Here is a 20317-nt window from a genome sequence, read left to right as displayed (position 1 = left end):
CAGGCAAATTGGAAAAAAACTACGATTTCTATAAGCCCAAGACCCCAAATCGGGAGGTCGGTTTATATGGGGACTATATCAAAACCTGGACCGATATAGCCCATCTTCGAACTTGACCTGCCTGCAGACAAAAGACGAGTTTGTGCAAAATTTCAGCACGATTGCTTCATTATTGAAGACTGTAGCGTGATTACAACAGACAGACAGACAGACAGACAGACGGACAGACGGACATCGTTATATCGTCTTAGAATTTCTCCCTGATCAAGAATATATATACTTTATATAGCCGGAAATCGATATTTCGATGTGTTACAAACGGAATGACAAACTTATTATACCCCCGTCACCATTCTATGGTGGTGGGTATAAAAATATAGGAAACATTTAAATATGAACCAATTTTGAGGCAATTTCGCAAAAGTGTATTTATGATTTATCGGTCGATAGATGTGTAATAGAGTAATAGGAAAATTTGAGTCATTTTGATAAGTTTTCGACTTAGCAGTGGCGATTTGATAAGAAAAATGTAGGTATTTCGGCCAGTTTTGCCTAAATAGGAAAAACATATATATGGAATCTATATCGAAATCTGAACCGATTGCAATCAAATTTCACATGCATAGTTACATATTGAATCTACTCCCTGTGCAAAATGTCACGTAAATCGGATAACAACTTTGACCTCTGTGGTCATATGACGGAAAATCGGGTGAAAGATATATATGGGAGCTATATCAAAATCTGAACCGATTTCAACCAAAATAAACACGCATATGCAGAACCTTAATTCTACTGCCTGTGCAAAGTTTCAAGTTCAATTCTACTCCCTCTGCAAAATTTCACGTAAATCAGACTAGCACTTTTGCCTCTGTGGGCATATTAGTCCAAATCGGGCGAATGATATATATGGGAGCTATATCTAAATCTGAACCGACTTCAACTAAATTTTGCACAATTAACGATAATATAAAATGTACTTGTTGTGCAAAATTTCAAGCAACTCAGGGCAAAAATCTAGCTTTTGAGGCCATATAAATCCAATTCGGACGAAAGATATATATGGTAGCTATATCTAAATCGGAACCGATTTTAACCAAATTAAGCACACTTAACGATACTATTAAACGTACTTGTTGTGCAAAATTTGAAGCAAGTCAGGGCAAAACTCTGGCTTTTGGGGCCATATAAGTCCAAATCGGTCGAAAGATATATATGGGAGCTATATCTAAATCTGAACCGATTTCAACTTAATTTGGCACAATTAACGATACTATTAAACGTACTCGTTGTGCAAAATTTGAAGCAAATCAGGGCAAAACTCTCGCTTTTGGGCCATATAAGTCAAAATCGGACGAAAGATATATATGGGAGCTATATATAAATCTGAACCGATTTCAACTTAATTTGGCACAATTAACGATACTATTAAACGTACTCGTTGTGCAAAATTTGAAGCAAATCAGGGCAAAACTCTCGCTTTTGGGGCCATATAAGTCCAAATCGGACAAAAGATATATATGGGAGCTATATATAAATCTGAACCGATTTAGCTGATATTTGGCAGTTTTTACGGGACTGACAAAACATTCAGATGTACAAAATGTGAAGAACGTCGTTTCATAAATACGTGAATTATGATCAAATCGGTGATAACTATATATGGCAGCTATATCTAAATCTGAACCGATTTTGTTCCAAAATCAATAGCGATTGTCTTCTACCCGAAGAAAGACGTTATGTAAAATTTGAACACGATCGGACTTAACCTGCGACCTGTAATTTGTGCACAAAATTACATATACAGACAGACGGACGGAGGACAGACAGACAGGCGGACATCGCTAAATCGACTCAGAATTTAATTCTAAGCAGACGGACAGACGGACATCGCTAAATCGACTCAGAATTTAATTCTAAGCAGACGGACAGACAGACAGACAGACAGACGGACATCGCTAAATCGACTCAGAATTTAATTCTAAGCCGATCGATATACTAACACATGGGTCTATGACAATTATTTCTTGGCGTTACATACAAATGCACAAACTTATTATACCCTGTACCACAGTAGTGGTGAAGGGTATCAAAAATGAAATAAATAAATAAAACTATAAAGAAATAATTTTTATTTATTTTAATTATTTATTTATTTATTTTTTAGTAATCCTAGCACTACAAGAAATATTTCTTATAATTTAAAGCAATACAAATAAGTTAAAATTGACGTCATTATAACTACCGACTTGTTTTCAGTGTACACTCGTTTAGAAGTTATGTATTGGAAGTTTTTAAATTATTAATATATAAACAAGTATATACAGCAGTAAGTTCGGCCGGGCCGAATCTTAAATACCCACCACCATGAACCAAATATTAGGATTTCCTTTGAAATTTCAGGAGGGCTTGAGGACTTCCCGAAGATACATTTAAAGATTTCACCTATGAGGACTATATCAGATTCTGGATTTATAAGAACCATTTTTGTTTGAGTTTTAGAGGAATCATTAACATCTCTTGTAAGTGTGCAAGAAAATTATAAAATAACGTCTTGATTTGAAATTTTAAATCTGTAGATTTTCACCCGAAAAATAAAATCTGGAAATTTTACATTGAGTTTCAAGCAATTTTCATGATCAGTGCGCCTTCTATACTCACAAGAAGTGAAATTGGTCTATATGGAGGCATTACCAAATGGACCGATAAAAACTTAATCCGATACACGTTTTTGTGAGCCTTAAATACGAGAATATTTACAATTTCAGGCAAATCGGATAAAAACTACGGTTTCTAGAAACCTAAGGAGTTAAATCGGGAAATCGTTCTTATGGGGGCTATACTAAAATACCGACCGATACTAACCGTTTTCGGCACACCTCTTTATGGCCCAAAAATACCTCTAGATTTCCAATTTCAGGCAAATTGGATAAAAACTACGGTTTCTATAAGTCCAAGAAGTAAAATCGGGAGGTCGGTTTATATGGGGGCTATACCAAAACATGGACCGACACTCACCATTTTTGGCACACCTCTTCAAGGTCCCAAAATACCTCTAGATTTTCAATTTCGCGCAAATTGGATGAAAACTACGGTTTCTATAAGCGAAAGACCCCAAATCGGGAGGTCGGTTTATATGGGGCTATACCAAAACATAGCCCGATATAGCCCATCTTCGAACTTGACCTGCGCGCAGACAAAAGACGATTCTGTGCCAAATTTCAGGACGATAGCTCCATTATTGAATGCTGTAGCGTGATTACAACAGACAGCCAGACAGACGGACAGACGGACATGCTTATATCGTCTTAGAATTTCTCCCTGATCAGAATATATATACTTTATATAGTCGGAAATCGATATTTCGATGCGTTACAAACGGAATGACAAACGTATTATACCCCGTCACCATTCTATGGTGGTGGGTATAAAAATAATTAAAATAATACGATTTTGGCAAAATTTCCTAACGAATGAACTTTTGACAAAAATTTCTACAGAAATAAAATTTCGACAAAATTTTCTATAGAAATAAAATTTTGACAAAATTTTCTATAGAATTAAAATTTTGACAAAATTTTCTATAGAAATAAAATTTTGACAAAATTTTCTATAGAAATAATATTTTGACAAAATTTTCTATAGAAATAAAATTTTGACAAAATTTTCTATAGAAATAAAATTTTGAGAAAATTTTGTATAGAAATAAAATTTTGAGAAAATTTTCTAGAGAAATAAAATTTTAACAAAATTTTCTAGATAAATAAATAGAAATAAAAATTTTGAGTAGGAATAAAAATTTCACAAAATTTTCTATTTAAGTAAAATTTTGATAAAATAAAATGATATTAATTTAATTTGGAAAAATGGTCCGCTGGTACGAATATTGGTCCAATTTTGGAAAAATGTTGGTCCAAAATAAAAATTCATTGTAGCGATCCATTAGGCCAGTGTTGCCAGGTTTGGGGGTTTTCCCCCAAATTTAGGGGGTTTCTTCACGTTTAGGGGGATTTTTAGGGGTAAAAAATTATTTCAGACCTTATAAAGTGGAGCAATTCTCAAGCAAATTCAGAACAATTCTAGCTTGAGTTATGAGAAAAAAGATGCGAAAAGTCAACAAGAAGATCCTAAATACAAACAAGTATCCAATAGCATTATTTTCGTTATATTTTTTTAACTCTTCTGTTGAAAGCCCTTTTTATACCCTCCATCATAGGATGGGGGTATATTAACTTTGTCATTCCGTTTGTAACACATCGAAATATTGCTCTAAGACCCCATAAAGTATATATATTCTGGGTCGTGGTGAAATTCTGAGTCGATCTAAGCATGTCCGTCCGTCTGTTGAAATCACGCTAACTTCCGAACGAAACAAGCTATCGACTTGAAACTTGGCACAAGTAGTTGTTATCGATGTAGGTCGGACGGTATTGAAAATGGGCCATATCGGTCCACTTTTACGTATAGCCCCCATATAACGGGACCCTCAGATTTGGCTTGTGGAGCCTCTAACAGAAGCATATTTCATCCGATCCAGCTGAAATTTGGTATATGGTGTTGGTATATGGTATCTAACAACCATGCAAAAATTGGTCCACATCTGTCCGTAATTATATATAGCCCCCATATAAACCGATCCCCAGATTTGGCTTGCGAAGCCTAAAAGAGAAGTAAATTGCATCCGATCCGGCTGAAATTTGGTACATGGTGTTGGTATATGGTCTCTAACAACCATGCAAAAATTGGTCCACATCGGTCCATAATTATATATAGCCCCCATATAAACCGATCCCCAGATTTGGCTTGCGAAGCCTAAAAGAGAAGTAAATTTCATCCGATCCGGCTGAAATTTGGAACATGGTGTTGCTATATGGTCTCTAACAACCAAGCAAAAATTGGTTCATATCGGTCCTTAATTATATATAGCCCTCATATAAACCGATCCCCAGATTTGGCTTGCGAAGTCTCCAAGAGAAGCAAATTTCGTCCAATCCGGTTGTAATTTGGAACATGGTGTTAGTATATGATATTTAACAACCGTGCCAGAATTGGTTCATATCGGTCTATAATTATATATATGGGGGCTATAAACCGATCCCCAGATTTGGCTTGTGGAGCCTCTAAGAGAAGCATATTTCATCCGATTCGGCTGAAATTTGGTACATGGTGTTGGTATATGGTCTCTAACAATCACACAAAAATTGGTCCATATCGGTTCATAATCATGGTTGCCACTAGAGCCAAAAATAATCTACCAAAATTTTATTTCTATAGAAAATTTTGTCAAAATTTTATTTCTAGAGAAAATTTTGTTAAAATTTTATTCGGGTCATAATAAAATTTTCATCATTGTCAAAATTTTATTTCCAAAGGAAATTTTGTCAAAATTGTATATCTATAGAAAATTTTTTTCAAATTTTATTCGGTTCATAATCATGGTTGCTACTCAAGCCAAAAATAATCTACCAAGATTTTATTTCTATAGAAAATTTTGTCAAAAGTTTATTTCTATAGAAATTTTTGTCAAAATTTTATTTTTGTAGAAATTTTGTGAAAATTTTCTTTCTATAGAAAATTTTGTGAAAATTTTTATTTCTATAGAAAATTTTGTGAAAATTTTATTTCTATAGCCAATTTTATTAAAATTTTATTGCTGTAGAAAATTTTTTCAAAATTTTATGTCTACTTTGTCAAACTGAATTATATACGTATTGGATCGATCTTTTTTGATTTAATATATACCACGTATGGACTTACATACAATTTAGAAGATGGTGTTGGGAGGTTTTAAGATACCTTTCCATCGGCAAGCGTTACCGCAACTTAAGTAATTCGATTGTGTATGGCAGTGTTTAGAAGAAGTTTCTACGCAATCCTTGATGGAGGGTACATAAGCTTCGGCCTGGCCGAACTTACGACCGTATATACTTGTTAATATTTGACAAAATTAAAAACAATCGTATTTTAACTTAGCAGCTGAAAGCTTTTTAAGAGTAAGCCCGCTTTTTAAATTGATATACATATTGTATTATTACATCCATAAAAAAATAATTTCCTCAGGGACGAAAATTTTAAACAAACGAAAATCTCTTTTGTTTTAAAGTATTTTCTTAAATAGCAAATTTTATTTTTTATTTACTTCAAACGAAAACAAATTTTAGCATCAACAGAAAACTTAGTTTTTCTAAAATTTCGTTTCTCAGGAAAGAACTCTTCTTTCGGGATATATATTTGTGTTAAATTTAATTTTTAAAGTGTATCACTACAGGATTTTTTTTCACGTAATTTTGGGACCACTTTTTGTACTTTTATACTCTGAAATTTTTTGGGGGTTTTTGAAAAAAGGTTAGACCAATTTAGGGTTTTTTTCTTAAGATTTGGGGCACCTGGCAACACTGCATTAGGCTTCTGGGCGTTTTTGTAGAGTGGGGTTCCTACAAAAAATACCAAAGAGTCGATCTTCTCAAGACGTGGTTTATTTCATTAAAAAAACGAACAATTTATAGCGCCTTTCTTTGGTGGATTACATATCAACCACTCTGTATAGGATTCATTTTCATTTTCATTTCATTTATTATTCTCCAAAGTAATATACACAAAGCCAAACCTGGCCTAATTAACAATAACAGGTTTATTAAGAAAAAATATTTAAAAAAAAATCTAAAAGAATTTAATAACAATTAAGCTAATAAATAAATATATAATAAAAATCAAATCAAATCGATCAAATACGATCCACCCTAACATACATATATAGAAGACAAACGACATGTTGCTTGTGTACATATATGTAGACATTTGCGGTCAGAGAGTGATACTCATGGAATGCCATGTGTTTCAGTCTCTTTACGTTTCAGTTGAAGTTGTTTGTTCGCATTGTACTGAACGTAATCAACGCTTTCTTGTCATTTAAGCGGAGTTCGTTTTTTCGAAGCTGAAACCGGAGTTGTTTTTTTTTTGTATTTAATTTTTGTTTTTCTTAACATATTGGGGAAAAAAATATATCCATCGCCATGGATAATAAAAAATTGTGCAATATTATTGCCTATATAAATTTAGTTATAGCCGCCATTTATTGTGTTTTCTTCCTAATTGGAATAGTTACGAATTTCTCCTTGATGGGATTAATAGGAGGAATTCTTATGTATGGAGGATTCCTGGCTGCATGTGTTCTACTGGTTATTGGTTTACGCTCGGTATGTATAAATGATTCAGTAATTGCAAAAAAAAAAATAATAATAAAATAATACAACTAAAACAAAACTATAGTATAGCCAAAAACAGGTTCAAATAGAATTCCAAAAATGTTGAAATATTAAAACAACGAATTAAGTTGCTATTGTTAAAAAAAAAATCTCAACACAAGTGAGATCAGAACATTTAGTGAGATCATTTTTATTCGTCATTCAAATTGCCTAAATGTAAACATGGATAAGAATGGACGCCGTTTTTGATTGTGTTCTGTGTACAGTATGCTTGCAAAAAAAAGTAAATAAAAAGAAGTAAAAAATAAACAAAGAAAATCATAAAAAAACATATGGCCTCCCAAAATACAGTGAAACCCCTTAAACTTGGTCACTCTGAAAAGCGGAGAAATTTCGCGAGATGTTTAATATGGCAAACCCCCAAAAATGACTACTTGTTTCATCGATTTTTTTCCGTTTTTCGACTATAGCCCCAGAACCATTGAAAAATTTACCAAACAAGCAAGAGGAGAAATGTAGCCTATGAAATTATGGACAATTTTCTTGCACATACCAAATTTATACGACCAATCCTTGACAAATATTTTTGCAATTTTATTTTTTTTTTCGTATTTTATATAAGAAACAACAAAATAAATGCGTATATAAATACGAGAGTCAATTTTAGTATGGTAACAGGTTGGCTGATAAGTCCCCGGTCTGACACATAGATACGCCATCTATGTGTCAGACCGCTAGTATTAAATTATTATACCCTCCACACAGAAAAAAATATCACCAAAATATTTCCAATTAAAAAGTTAATTGAAGTTGATATTTGTTTCAATTAATAAATTAATTGGTACAATTAACTTTTTAATCAAGATAGAAACATAAGGTTAATTTAGTCAATGATTGAAAATTTAAAAATTTTTAATTAAAAATTTAATTGATACAATTAAATTTTATTCAAATTCGGAAGACTAAGTCAGTTAAAAAAGTGATGAACATTTTTTTAAATTTTTAATTAATTTTTTTTTTCAAACAATCAATTGTTAATCCAAATAAAAATTCTGAGCCAATTCAGAATGTAATTGAAAATAGTTACCTTTTTTAATTACAAAATTAATTGAGTTTTGCAATCAACATCAATTAAATTTTTAATTGAATCAATTAAAAAATTAATTGAAATTTGGTAATGAAATCAATTAATTTTTTAATCAAGATTTTTTTCTATGCCCAATTAAAACTGTGATTGATACTATCATTTTCGTGATTGAAGACATTTCAATTAAAAAATTAATTGGATCAATTAATTTCGTGATTGAATCAGAAAAAAAATTTTTTGTTTGCACCATAGGATGGGGGGTATATTAACTCTGTCATTCCGTTTGTAACACATCGAAATATTGCTCTAAGACCACATAAAGTATATATATATATATATATATATATATATTCCGAGTCGTGGTGAAATTCTGAGTCGATCTGAGCATGTCCGTCCGTCCGTCCGTCTGTTGAAATCACGCTAACTTCCGAACGAAACAAGCTATCGACTTGAAACTTGGCACAAGTAGTTGTTATTGATGTAGGTCAGATGGTATTGCAAATTGGCCATATCGGTCCACTTTTACGTATAGCCCCCATATAAACGGACCCCCAAATTTTGCTTGCGAGGCCCCTAAGAGAAGCAAATTTAATCCGATCCGGCTGAAATTTGGTACATGGTGTTAGTATATGGTCTCTAACAACCATGCAAAAAATGGTCCACATCGGTGCATAATTATATATAGCCCCCATATAAACCGATCCCCCGATTTGGCTTGCGAGGCCTCTAAGAGAAGCAAATTTCATCCGATCCGGCTGAAATTTGGTACATGGTGTTAGTATATGGTCTCTAACAACCATGCAAAAATTGGTCCACATCGGTCCATAAATATATATAGCCCCGATATAAACCGATCCCCCGATTTGGCTTGCGAGGCCTCTAAGAGAAGCAAATTTCATCCGATCCGACTGAAATTTGGTACATGGTGTTAGTATATGGTCTCTAACAACCATGCAAAAATTGGTCCACATCGGTCCATAAATATATATAGCCCCCATATAAACCAATCACCAGATTTGACCTCCAGAGCCTCTTGGAAGACCAAAATTCATCTGATTCAGTTGAAATTTGGTACCTGATGTTAGTATATGGTATCCACCAACCATGCAGGAAGTGGTTCATATCAGTCCATAATTATATATAGCCCCCATATAAACCGATCCCCAGATTTGACCTTCGGTGCCTTTTGGAGAACCAAAATTCATCCGATCTGGTTGAAGTTTGGTACGTGGTGGTAGTATATAATATTTAACAACCATGCCAAAAGTGGTCCATATCAGTCCATAATCATATATAGCCCCCATGTAAACCGATCCCAAGATTTATTTTTGGAGCCTCTTGGAGGAGCAAATTTCATCCGAGTCAGTTGAAATGTGGTACATTGTGCTAGCATATGGCCGTTAGCAACCATGCCTAACTAGGTCCATATCGGTCTATAGTTATATATAGCCCTCAGATAAATCGAAACCCAATCACACAAAAATTGGTCCATATCAAGTTCATAATTCTATATAGCCCCCATATAAACGACCCCCGTATTTCAATTCTGGCTCTCTACGTACCGTGCAAAAGTCCATATCGATTCGTAATTATTTGTAGACTTACCTATACATACCTTTTTTGTCTAATATATATCACGTATGGACTAACTAACAATTTAGAAAACGATGTTAAGAAGTTTTAAGATACCACAACCCATGTAATTCGATTGTCGATGACAGTCTTTCGTTGAAGTTTCTACGCAATCCATGGTGGAGGGTACATAAGATTCGGCCTGGCCGAACTTACGGCCGTATATACTTGTTTTTATATAGTACCAACCTTCAAATGATTCGTGTCAAAATTTGACATCTGTAAGTCAATTAGTTTGTGAGATAGAGCGTCTTTTGTGAAGCAACTTTTGTTATTGTGAAAAAAATGGAAAAAAAGGAATTTCGTATTTTGATAAAATACTGTTTTCTGAAGGGGGAAAAAAAAACGGGGGAAGCAAAAACTTGTCTTGATAATGAGTTTCCGGACTCTGCCCCAGGGAAATCAACAATAATTGATTGGTATGCAAAATTCAAGCGTGGTGAAATGAGCACCCAGGACGGTGAACGCAGTGGACGCCCGAAAGAGGTGGCAACCGACGAAAACATCAAAAAAATCCACAAAATAATTTTGAATGACCGTAAAATGAAGTTGATCGAGATAGCAGAGGCCTTAAAGATATCAAAGGAACGTGTTGGTCATATCATTCATCAATATTTGGATATGCGGAAGCTCTGTGCAAAATGGGTGCCACGCGAGCTCACATTTGACCAAAAAACAACAACGTGTTGATGATCCTGAGCGGTGTTTGCAGCTGTTAACTCGTAATACATCCGAATTTTTCCGTCGATATGTGACAATGGATGAAACATGGCTCCATCACCACACTCCTGAGTCCAATCGACTGTCGGCTGAGTGGACAGCGACCGGTGAACCGTCTCCGAAGCGTGGAAAGACTCAAAAGTCCGCTGGCACGTTAATGGCCTCAGTTTTTTGGGATGCGCATGGAATAATTTTTATCGATTATCTTGAGAAGGGAAAAACCATCAACAGTGACTATTATATGGTGTTATTGGAGCGTTTGAAGGTCGAAATCGCGGCAAAACGGCCCCATATGAAGAAGAAACAAGTATATAAGGCCGTAAGTTCGGCCAGGCCGAATCTTATGTACCCTCCACCATGGATTGCGTAGAAACTTCTACGAAAGACTGTCATCCACAATGGAATTACTTGGGTTGTGTTATCTTAAAACTTCTTAACAACGTTTTCTAAATTGTGAGTTAGTCCATACGTGATATATATTAGACAAAAAAGGTATGTATAGGTAAGTCTACAAAAAATTACGAATCGATATGGACTTTTGCACGGTACGTAGAGAGCCAGAATTGAAAAATGTGGGTCGCTTATATGGGGGCTACATAAAATTATTAACTTGATATGGACCAATTTGTGTGTGATTGCGGATCGATTTATCTGAGGGCTATATATAACTATAGAACGATATGGACGTAGTTAGACATGGTTGTTAACGGTCACATACTAGCACAATGTACCAAATTTCAACTGACTCGGACGAAATTTGCTACTCCAAGTGGCTCCAAAACCTAATCTCGGGATCGGTTTATATGAGAGTTATATATATGATTATGGACTGATATGGACCACTTTTGGCATGGTTGTTAGATATCATATACCACCACCACGTACCAAATTTAAACCAGATCGGATGAATTTTGCTTCTCCAAAAGGCACCGGAGGTCAAATCCGGGGATCGGTTTATATGGAGGCTATATATAATTATGGACTGATATGAACCAATTCCTGCATGGTTGTTGGATACCAAATTTCAACAGAATCGGTTAAATTTTGCCCTTCCAAGGGGCTCCGGAGGCCAAATCTGAGGATCGCTTTATATAGAGGCTATATATAATTATGGCCCGATTTCAACCAATTTTTGCATGGGAGTTTGAGGCCATATATTAACACCACGTACCAAATTTCAACTGAATCAGATGAATTTTGGTCTTCCAAGAGGCTCCGGTGGTCAAATCTGGTGATCGGTTTATATGGGGGCTATATATAATTATGGACCGATGTGGACTAATTTTTGCATGGTTGTTAAAGACCATATACTAACACCATGTACCAAATTTCAGCCGGATCGGATGAAATTTGCTTCTCTTAGAAGCCTCGCGAGCCAAATCGGGGGATCGGTTTATATGGGGGCTATATATAATTATGGACCGATGTAGACCAATTTGTGCATGGTTTTTAGAGACTATATACCTACACCATGTACCAAATTTCAGCCGGATCGGATGAAATGTGCTTCTCTTAGAGGCCTCGCAAACCAAATCGTGGGATCGGTTTATATAGGGGCTATATATAATTATGGACCGATGTGGACCAATTTTTGCATGGTTGTTAGAGACCTTATACTAACACCATGTACCAAATTTCAGCTTGATCGGATGAAATTGGCTTCTCTTAGAGGCCTCGCAAGCCAAATCGGGGGATCGGTTTATATGGGGGCTATATATAATTATGGACCGATGTGGACCATTTTTTGCATGGTTGTTAGAGACCCTATACTAACGCCATGTACCAAATTTCAGCCGGATCGCATGAAATTTGCTTCTCTTAGAGGCCTCGTAAGCCAAATCGGGGGATCGGTTTAAATGGGGGCTATATATAATTATAAACCGATGTGGACCAAGTTTTGCATGGTTGTAAGAGACCATATACTAAGACCATGTACCAAATTTCGGCCGGATCGCATGAAATTTGCTTCTCTTAGAGGCCTCGCAAGCCAAATTTGGGGGCTATACGTAAAAGTGGACCGATATGGCCCATTTGCAATACCATCCGACCTACGTCAATAACAACTACTTGTTTCAAGTTTCAAGTCGATAGCTTATTTCGTTCGGAAGTTAGCGTGATTTCAACAGACGGACGGACGGACATGCTCAGATCGACTCAGAATTTCACCACGACCCAGAATATATATACTTTATGGGGTCTTAGAGCAATATTTCGATGTGTTACAAACGGAATGACAAAGTTAATATACCCCCCCCCCCCATCCTATGGTGGAGGGTATAAAAAGTATTGTTTCACCAAGACAACGCACCGTGCCACAAGTCATTGAGAACGATGGCAAAAATTCATGAATTGGGCTTCGAATTGCTTCCCCACCCAACGTATTCTCCAGATCTGGCCCCCAGCAACTTTTTCTTGTTCTCAGTCCTCAAAAGGATGCTGGCAGGGAAAAAATTTGGCTTCAATGAAGAGGTGATCGCCGAAAGTGAGGCCTATTTTGAAGCAAAACCGAAGGAGTACTACCAAAGTGGTATCAAAAAATTGGAAGGTCGTTATAATCGTTGTATCGCTCTTGAAGGGAACTATGTTGAATAATAAAAACGAATTTTTACCAAAAAAATGTGTTTTTCCTTGTTAAACCGGGGACTTATCAGCCAACTTGTTAATATTAATATTATAATATTTAAATTAACTTCTCCAACACCTCCAAAACAGAGGGAACACCTCCAAAATGTGGATAAAATTTTGGGCGATCGTATATCTTAAAGATTTTTTTCCGTAAGGAAATTTTAGACAAATAAAATTCCTTTTTTATGTCAGCCTGATATCAACGCAGGCTGGTTTTTCGTCCAAATCAATTTACATTAATTACAACTTTAAATGCGAGTTAATTGGACATGAAGATAAAGGAATTGGTATTATTATGCTATTGAAAAGAAAATACCAGATACCCATCTTACAAGCCTGACTATACATATGTTTCAGTGTTGGCTAATCCACATTTCCTTTTGTTATAAAGAAGATTCTTTTACAGCAAATAAACCCGATTGTTTCGGCCTGTATTGCAGCTATTCAATTTAATATTTTTATGAGAATTTTTTAACATTGAAAGAAAACTTTGTTTGCATAAAATTTCGTTCCTCAAAAAAGCAAACTATTCCTTCAGTGTAGGTGTACACTTCTAGGAGGTTTCACTGTATAGATATTTCCCCTCTGATAAACACGTTGTACTGAAAGGAATTTTCTGTTTTTATACCATTCATATCGGTAACGAATTCACCATTTTATATGGTGCAAATAAAGATATATTTTGGTTTTAAGAAGTTTAAATGTGATATACATTTAGAAGCGATAACCTTAGTAGCTAGTTCCTTTTTATTATATTGAATTGTTTTTAAATTGTTGTAAATAAATTAATAATCAATTTTATGAGTCATGTCATGTGAAGTGACCTAATTTTGCAATGGATGTCTTCCTATCGGAATGACAAAGATAGTTGTTTGTCATTGGACAAAGATAGTTGTTTGTCATTGGAAACCTGAAATATCAGAAATCTCTGCCAGTGTAATGACATGGAATTTTTGTCGTTGAGTCTCTAAAATATTTTGCCGTTTGTGGCAAAATATATTAAATAAAGGGTGATACGGTCAAAATTTGGTCAAGGGAAAACGCGTGTAAATCGGTGAAATCGTTTATTTAAAAATCAAATTAAATTTCTTTTTCAAGTTCAATTAGTATAAAATTCAGGAAAAATATTCAGTTAGGCTTTCGCTTTTCCAAATCCGAATTGCCGGGCCTCACGCTTGACACCTGCCATCAGATTTTGTACAGCCACCTTGTCCACCTTCTTCGCCGCAGAAAGCCAGTTTGCCTTGAACTGCTGCTCGTCCTTAGCAGTTTTTTTGGTCTTCTTTAGGTTCCGCTTGAAAATAGCCCAGTATTTCTCAATTGGGCGGAGCTCTGGCGTGTTGGGAGGGTTCTTGTCCTTGGGAACCACGTTGTTGGCGGCGTACCTCTCCTTTTTACCGTAATGGCAAGATGCCAAATCTGGCCAAAACAGTACGGAACAACCGTGTTTCTTCAGGAAAGGCAGCAGACGTTTATTCAAACACTCTTTCACGTAAATTTCTTGGTTGACAGTCCCGGAAGCTATGGAAATGCTGCTTTTCAAGCCACAGGTACAAATGGCTTGCCAAACCAGATATTTCTTTGCGAACTTTGACAGTTTTATGTGCTTGAATATCTGCTACCTTTCCCCTTCCTTTTGCCGTATAAACTGCTGTCCCGGAAGCTGCTTGTAGTCGGCTTTGACGTAGGTTTCGTCGTCCATTACCACGCAGTCAAACTTCGTCAGCATCGTCGTGTACAACCTCCGGGATCGCGCTTTGGCCGTCGTATTTTGTTTATCATTGCGATTTGTAGTCACTACCTTCTTGTAAGTCGATAGTCCGGCTCGTGTTTTGGCTCGATGCACGGTTGTAGACGTTACACCCAGCTTATTTGCGGCATCTCGGAGAGAGAGGTTAGGGTTTCGCTTGAAACTACCGGCAACTCTCTTTGTCATCTCAGCGGCATCCGGTTTTCGATTTCCTCCCGATCCAGACTTCCTGGCTGTCGACAAACGTTCCCCAAACACTTTAATTACATTTGTAACGGTTGATTTGGCCACTTTTAGCGATTTTGTCAGCTTTGCGTGCGAGTAGCTCGGATTTTCGCGATGCGCGAGCAAAATTTTGATACGCTGCTCTTCTTGCTTGGACGGCATTTTGACAACTGAAGAGTGAATTCCAAAATCAAAATAGGAGCAACATTCTACACACACACACCTTCAAAATGAGGGGTATTCAGGTTTTTTAAATGCAAAATTGAAAGAAATACGTCAAGTTTATATTGACCAAATTTTGACCGTATCACCCTTTACATTTTATAAATTTCTGAATTAAAAACGACAATACAAAATAATTCTTTATAATTAATAATGTGTTGTGGTGGAGAAGGTGCATACCGGGGAGTCTTCTCCGTTTGCTGTTGGATAGTGGAAAACCCAGGACCATGGTATTGTCCACTATGCCAAAACCTCACCGGTTTCGGTGAGGTGTAACCGGTGCTTGGAATGGGTGCACTTCCGGAACTGCTCCGGCCTAACATCGCTGCGGGAGTATAGTCATACGTGGCAGGATGCTGTGCCAACGACAGCAGCACTGGGTCGTCAGACTATACGACCCCCCGACATCTCCCGTAAAACAATATTCTCCGCCGCAGCATCTCACACTCAGTATTGTTGTACCAGTTTCGGATAGTGCATTAATTGCAACGAGCTCCATGGTAAGATTAGTGAGATCGTGGACTTTATGAATCGCAAAAGGATAAGGGTCACGGCGATCCAGGAAACTAAGCTGAATGTCACCTGCAGCTTACGCCACTGTGACGGATACAATGTGCTACGAAAGAGGATCGCACAAGAAGTGGAGGTGGCGGCCTGGCTTTCATATTACACCGTTCCGTGCAGTATAGACCTATCCCGCTTGTGCCAGACACTAGTGACCCGTATATGGAATGTATGGGGGTAGGAGTCAAATCTATGGCTACACAAGGTGTATATACCGCCGGTTGGTAGCTGTGCTCCAGGTTATAGGCCAAACATTGAGTGGCTGTTGTGTGGGCATAACCGATTGGTGCTAGGAGACTTTAATGCCCACCATGAACTTTGGCATTCTCTTCTAGGTAATGACCAGAGAGACATAGCTTTGGCAGAGCAGATAGATGACTCCACACTGGTCACGGTGAACGAAGAGGCCCCCACGAGAATTATAGGTGATTACAGCAGTTCGCCAGACTTATCATTAGCGTTGCCTGATTTGATAAACGACGTATCCTGGCAACCCGTCATTTCATAGGGTTCAGACCACCTCCCCATAATTCTCACCATTAATCAACCCTCCGATTTCATAACCTCTGAACGCCGAACGTATATCAATCGATAGAAAAAGCCAACTGGGAAGGCTTCAGATAATACATAGATCGCCGCTTCAGTGAGCTCCCGTCCCCCTCTCATGTTCATGTTGCCCAGAGGGTATTCCGGGACATCATCAACGCAGCAGCCGCTCGCTTCATATCCGCTGGTCGAATTGCCAAGTGAGGCCCAACTTCCCAGCCGAAGCGGCGGGACTCGCAGACGAGCATGATGAACGCCGTCGTGCTAACCCTTCTAATCCTAGAATCAGGGAACTACATCAAGAGATTAGTAAGATAGTCGACGAGCACAAGCGGAACACTTGGTTAGAGCACCTGAAGCAATGTAACTTAGGCACAGGAACAGATAAATAGTGGTCAACAGCGAGAGCCATCTCGAACCCCTCTACAAGGGATGGTGAGATCGCAGTCACCTTTGGCGACGTGACGGTGACTGATCCGAAAAGTTGCGCCAGATTTTTCAACCGACAGTTTGTCGAGCATCCCAAGAGGAATGTAAGGATTGATCTTCACCTTCTAGATCCCGAGATCCAGCGTTATAAAAGAGAGCTTCTAGATCGGACACCAGACAGGTCTGAACAGGATTCATGAGGATACTGTAGCTGAAGCGGTGAGAAGCTGAAAGGTTAATCCTGTTCTCGGAGTCCGACCACCTCCCACGGCAGACCAGGGTAGTTTAGGCCCAACTAAGATCAGGCAAGTGCAGCCGCCTCAATTCCTACTTAGCAGCGTAGCTGGCGTGAGTCCCATCTGAAATCAAGGGCCACATGACACTCGTCAACTTTTCGCTTGCCCAGCTAAGCCTACCCGTCTCAACAGCAGATCACTCTGGGCACACCCCATCCTTGTCACAGAGTTTCTTGATCTGGCTACTACCTAATCAAAGAACAAAATGGATGAAAATACATTTTGACAAAATTTTCTAAAGAAATAAAATTTTGACAAAATTTTCTGTAGAAAAAAAAAGTTTGACAAAATTTCTATAGAAAATAAAAATTGACAAAATTTTCTATAGAAATAAAATTTTGACAAAATTTTCTATAGAAATAAAATTTTGACAAAATTTTCTGTAGAAATAAAAGTTTTAGAAAATTTTCTATAGAAATAAGATTTTGACAAAATTTTCTATAGAAAAAAAATTGACAAAATTTTCTATAGAAATAAAGTTTTGACTAAATTTTCTATAGAAAAAAAAAATTGACAAAATTTTCTATAGAAATAAAATTTTGACAAAATTTTCAATAGAAATAAAATTTTTACAAAATTTTCTACAGAAATAAAATTTTTACAAAATTTTCTATAGAAATAAGATTTTGGCAAAATATTCTACAGAAAAAAAATTTGACAACATTTTCTATAGAAATAAAGTTTTGACTAAATTTTCTATAGAAATAAAATTGTGATAAAATTTTCGATAGAAATAAAATTTTTACAAAATTTTCTGTTGAAATAAAATTTTGACAAAATTTTCTATAGAAATAAAAGTTTTAGAAAATTTTCTATAGAAATAAGATTTTGACAAAATTTTCTATAGAAAAAAAATTGACAAAATTTTCTATAGAAATAAAGTTTTGACTAAATTTTCTATAGACAAAAAAAATTGTGATAAAATTTTCGATAGAAATAAAATTTTGACAACATTTTCTGTATAAATAATATTTTAAAATTTTTTTGTTAGAAAAAAATTTTTGATATAGAAAATAAAAATTGACAAAATTTTCTATAGAAATAAAATTTTGACAAAATTTTCTATAGAAATAAAATTTTCACAAAATTTCCTGTCACAGAGTTTCTTGATCTGGCTACTACCTAATCATAGAACAAAATGGATGAAAATACATTTTGACAAAATTTTCTAAAGAAATAAAATTTTGACAAAATTTTCTGTAGAAAAAAAATTTGATAAAATTTTCAATAGAAATAAAATTTTGACTAAATTTTCTATAGAAATAAAATTTTTACAAAATTGTCTATAGAAATAAAATTTTGACAAAATTTTCTGTAGAAATAAAATTTTGACAAAATTTTTTATAGAAATAAAATTTTACAAAATATTCTATAGAAATAAAATTTTGACAAAATATTCTATAGAAATAAAATTTTGACAAAATTTTCTGTAGAAATAAAATTTTGACAAAATTTTCTATAGAAAAAAATTGACAAAATTTTCTATAGAAATAAAGTTTTGACTAAATTTTCTATAGAAAAAAAAAAATTTGACAAAATTTCCTATAGAAATAAAATTTTGACAAAATTTTCTATAGAAAAAAAATTTACAAAATATCTATAGAAATAAAATTTTGACAAAATTTTCTGTAGAAATAAAATTTTGACAAAATTTTCTATAGAAAAAAAATTGACAAAATTTTCTATAGAAATAAAGTTTTGACTAAATTTTCTATAGAAAAAAAAATTGACAAAATTTTCTATTGAAATAAAATGTTTACAAAATTTTCTGTTGAAATAAAAAGTTTTACAAAATTTTCTACAGAAATAAAATTTTTACAAAATTTTCTATAGAAATAAGATTTTGGCAAAATATTCTACAGAAAAAAAAATTTGACAACATTTTCTATAGAAATAAAGTTTTGACTAAATTTTCTATAGAAATGAAATCGTGATAAAATTTTCGATAGAAATAAAATTTTTAAAAAATTTTCTGTAGAAATAAAATTTTGACAAAAATTTTCTGTAGAAATAAAATTTTACAAAATTTTTTTTTAGAAAAAAATTTTGATACAATTTTCTATAAAATCAAAGAGAAGAGATCGAATAAAATCAAATTATCTACTTTTTATAAAAATAAAATTTTGACAATAAATAATAAATATGGCTAGATCGATAGTATTGTTTCCTAGTTATTAAATGTTTATTATAGTTTTATTTTGATTAATTTTAATACAAATAATTTTGTTTTGATTAAAATAACTCATATTTTTATCATAATCTGAATCTTACTACAATATGTTCGTTTTGTTAATGTTTTTCTTTTCAGGACCGTCAATTCTATATTATGCCTTGGTTGGTCGTAACAGCCATTGTTTGTATCATGAATATTGTGGTTGTGGTGCAGAGTTTCTCAGTGATCTTGCTTATCCTAACTGGTAAGTACAAATGTTGGAACATTTTTTTTAGGAAATTCCATCTGTATTTTAAGAATATAATCAGATTTTTTCTAAAAATAAAACTAAAAAAAAAACTTTGTCATTCTGTCCGTCCATTGAACATTTCACAATATTTATTTTTATGTATACTAATAATAATGTATTTTTATTTTCGTTGTCTTTTCAGTAATCGTAATTGCCAGTTGGTTTCCCATCTTTAAATATTCTCGCCAATTGGATAGTTCATCCTTGCCAACATAAGACTCATACGAATCTAATCGTAAATATTATTTATTTAAATAATTTTGAACAATTTTATAAAAAAATGGTCCATTGTCCATTTTAAATTTTGATACAATTTTTTTTGCATATTGATATAATTAAATTTAAATTTTTTACTAAGAAAAAAATTTAGCATTTTTAATGGTCTAAATAAACCATGTGTAAGTATTTAACACCTAAATACCTTCTAGTCGAAAAATTATGTAGAAATAGCTCCTAACAAATTTGAACGATTAGGGATAACAACCACGATTGCCACAGTAGGTGGAAAATGGTAGAGTTTTTACTGTTTGGTAGATTTTGCCAAATATTCTTTT

At 34.7% G+C, this 20317-nt stretch overlaps 1 protein-coding gene across 1 annotated transcript; it reads left to right on the top strand.

Annotated features, from left to right (window-relative positions):
• Nucleotides 1-6854: 6854 nt before the first annotated feature.
• Nucleotides 6855-20128, top strand: LOC142238511 (uncharacterized). The gene is made up of 3 exons (XM_075310181.1): nucleotides 6855-7196; nucleotides 19610-19718; nucleotides 19906-20128. Exons 1-3 carry the CDS (start codon nucleotides 7014-7016, stop codon nucleotides 19977-19979), a joined length of 366 nt encoding a protein of 121 aa, XP_075166296.1. The 5' UTR covers nucleotides 6855-7013; the 3' UTR covers nucleotides 19980-20128.
• Nucleotides 20129-20317: the final 189 nt, after the last annotated feature.

This window comes from Haematobia irritans, chromosome 5 (genome assembly GCF_050003625.1).
Source record: "Haematobia irritans isolate KBUSLIRL chromosome 5, ASM5000362v1, whole genome shotgun sequence".
In the NCBI taxonomy this organism is placed as follows: domain Eukaryota; kingdom Metazoa; phylum Arthropoda; class Insecta; order Diptera; family Muscidae; genus Haematobia; species Haematobia irritans.
This window is presented reverse-complemented; position numbering and strand designations above follow the sequence as displayed.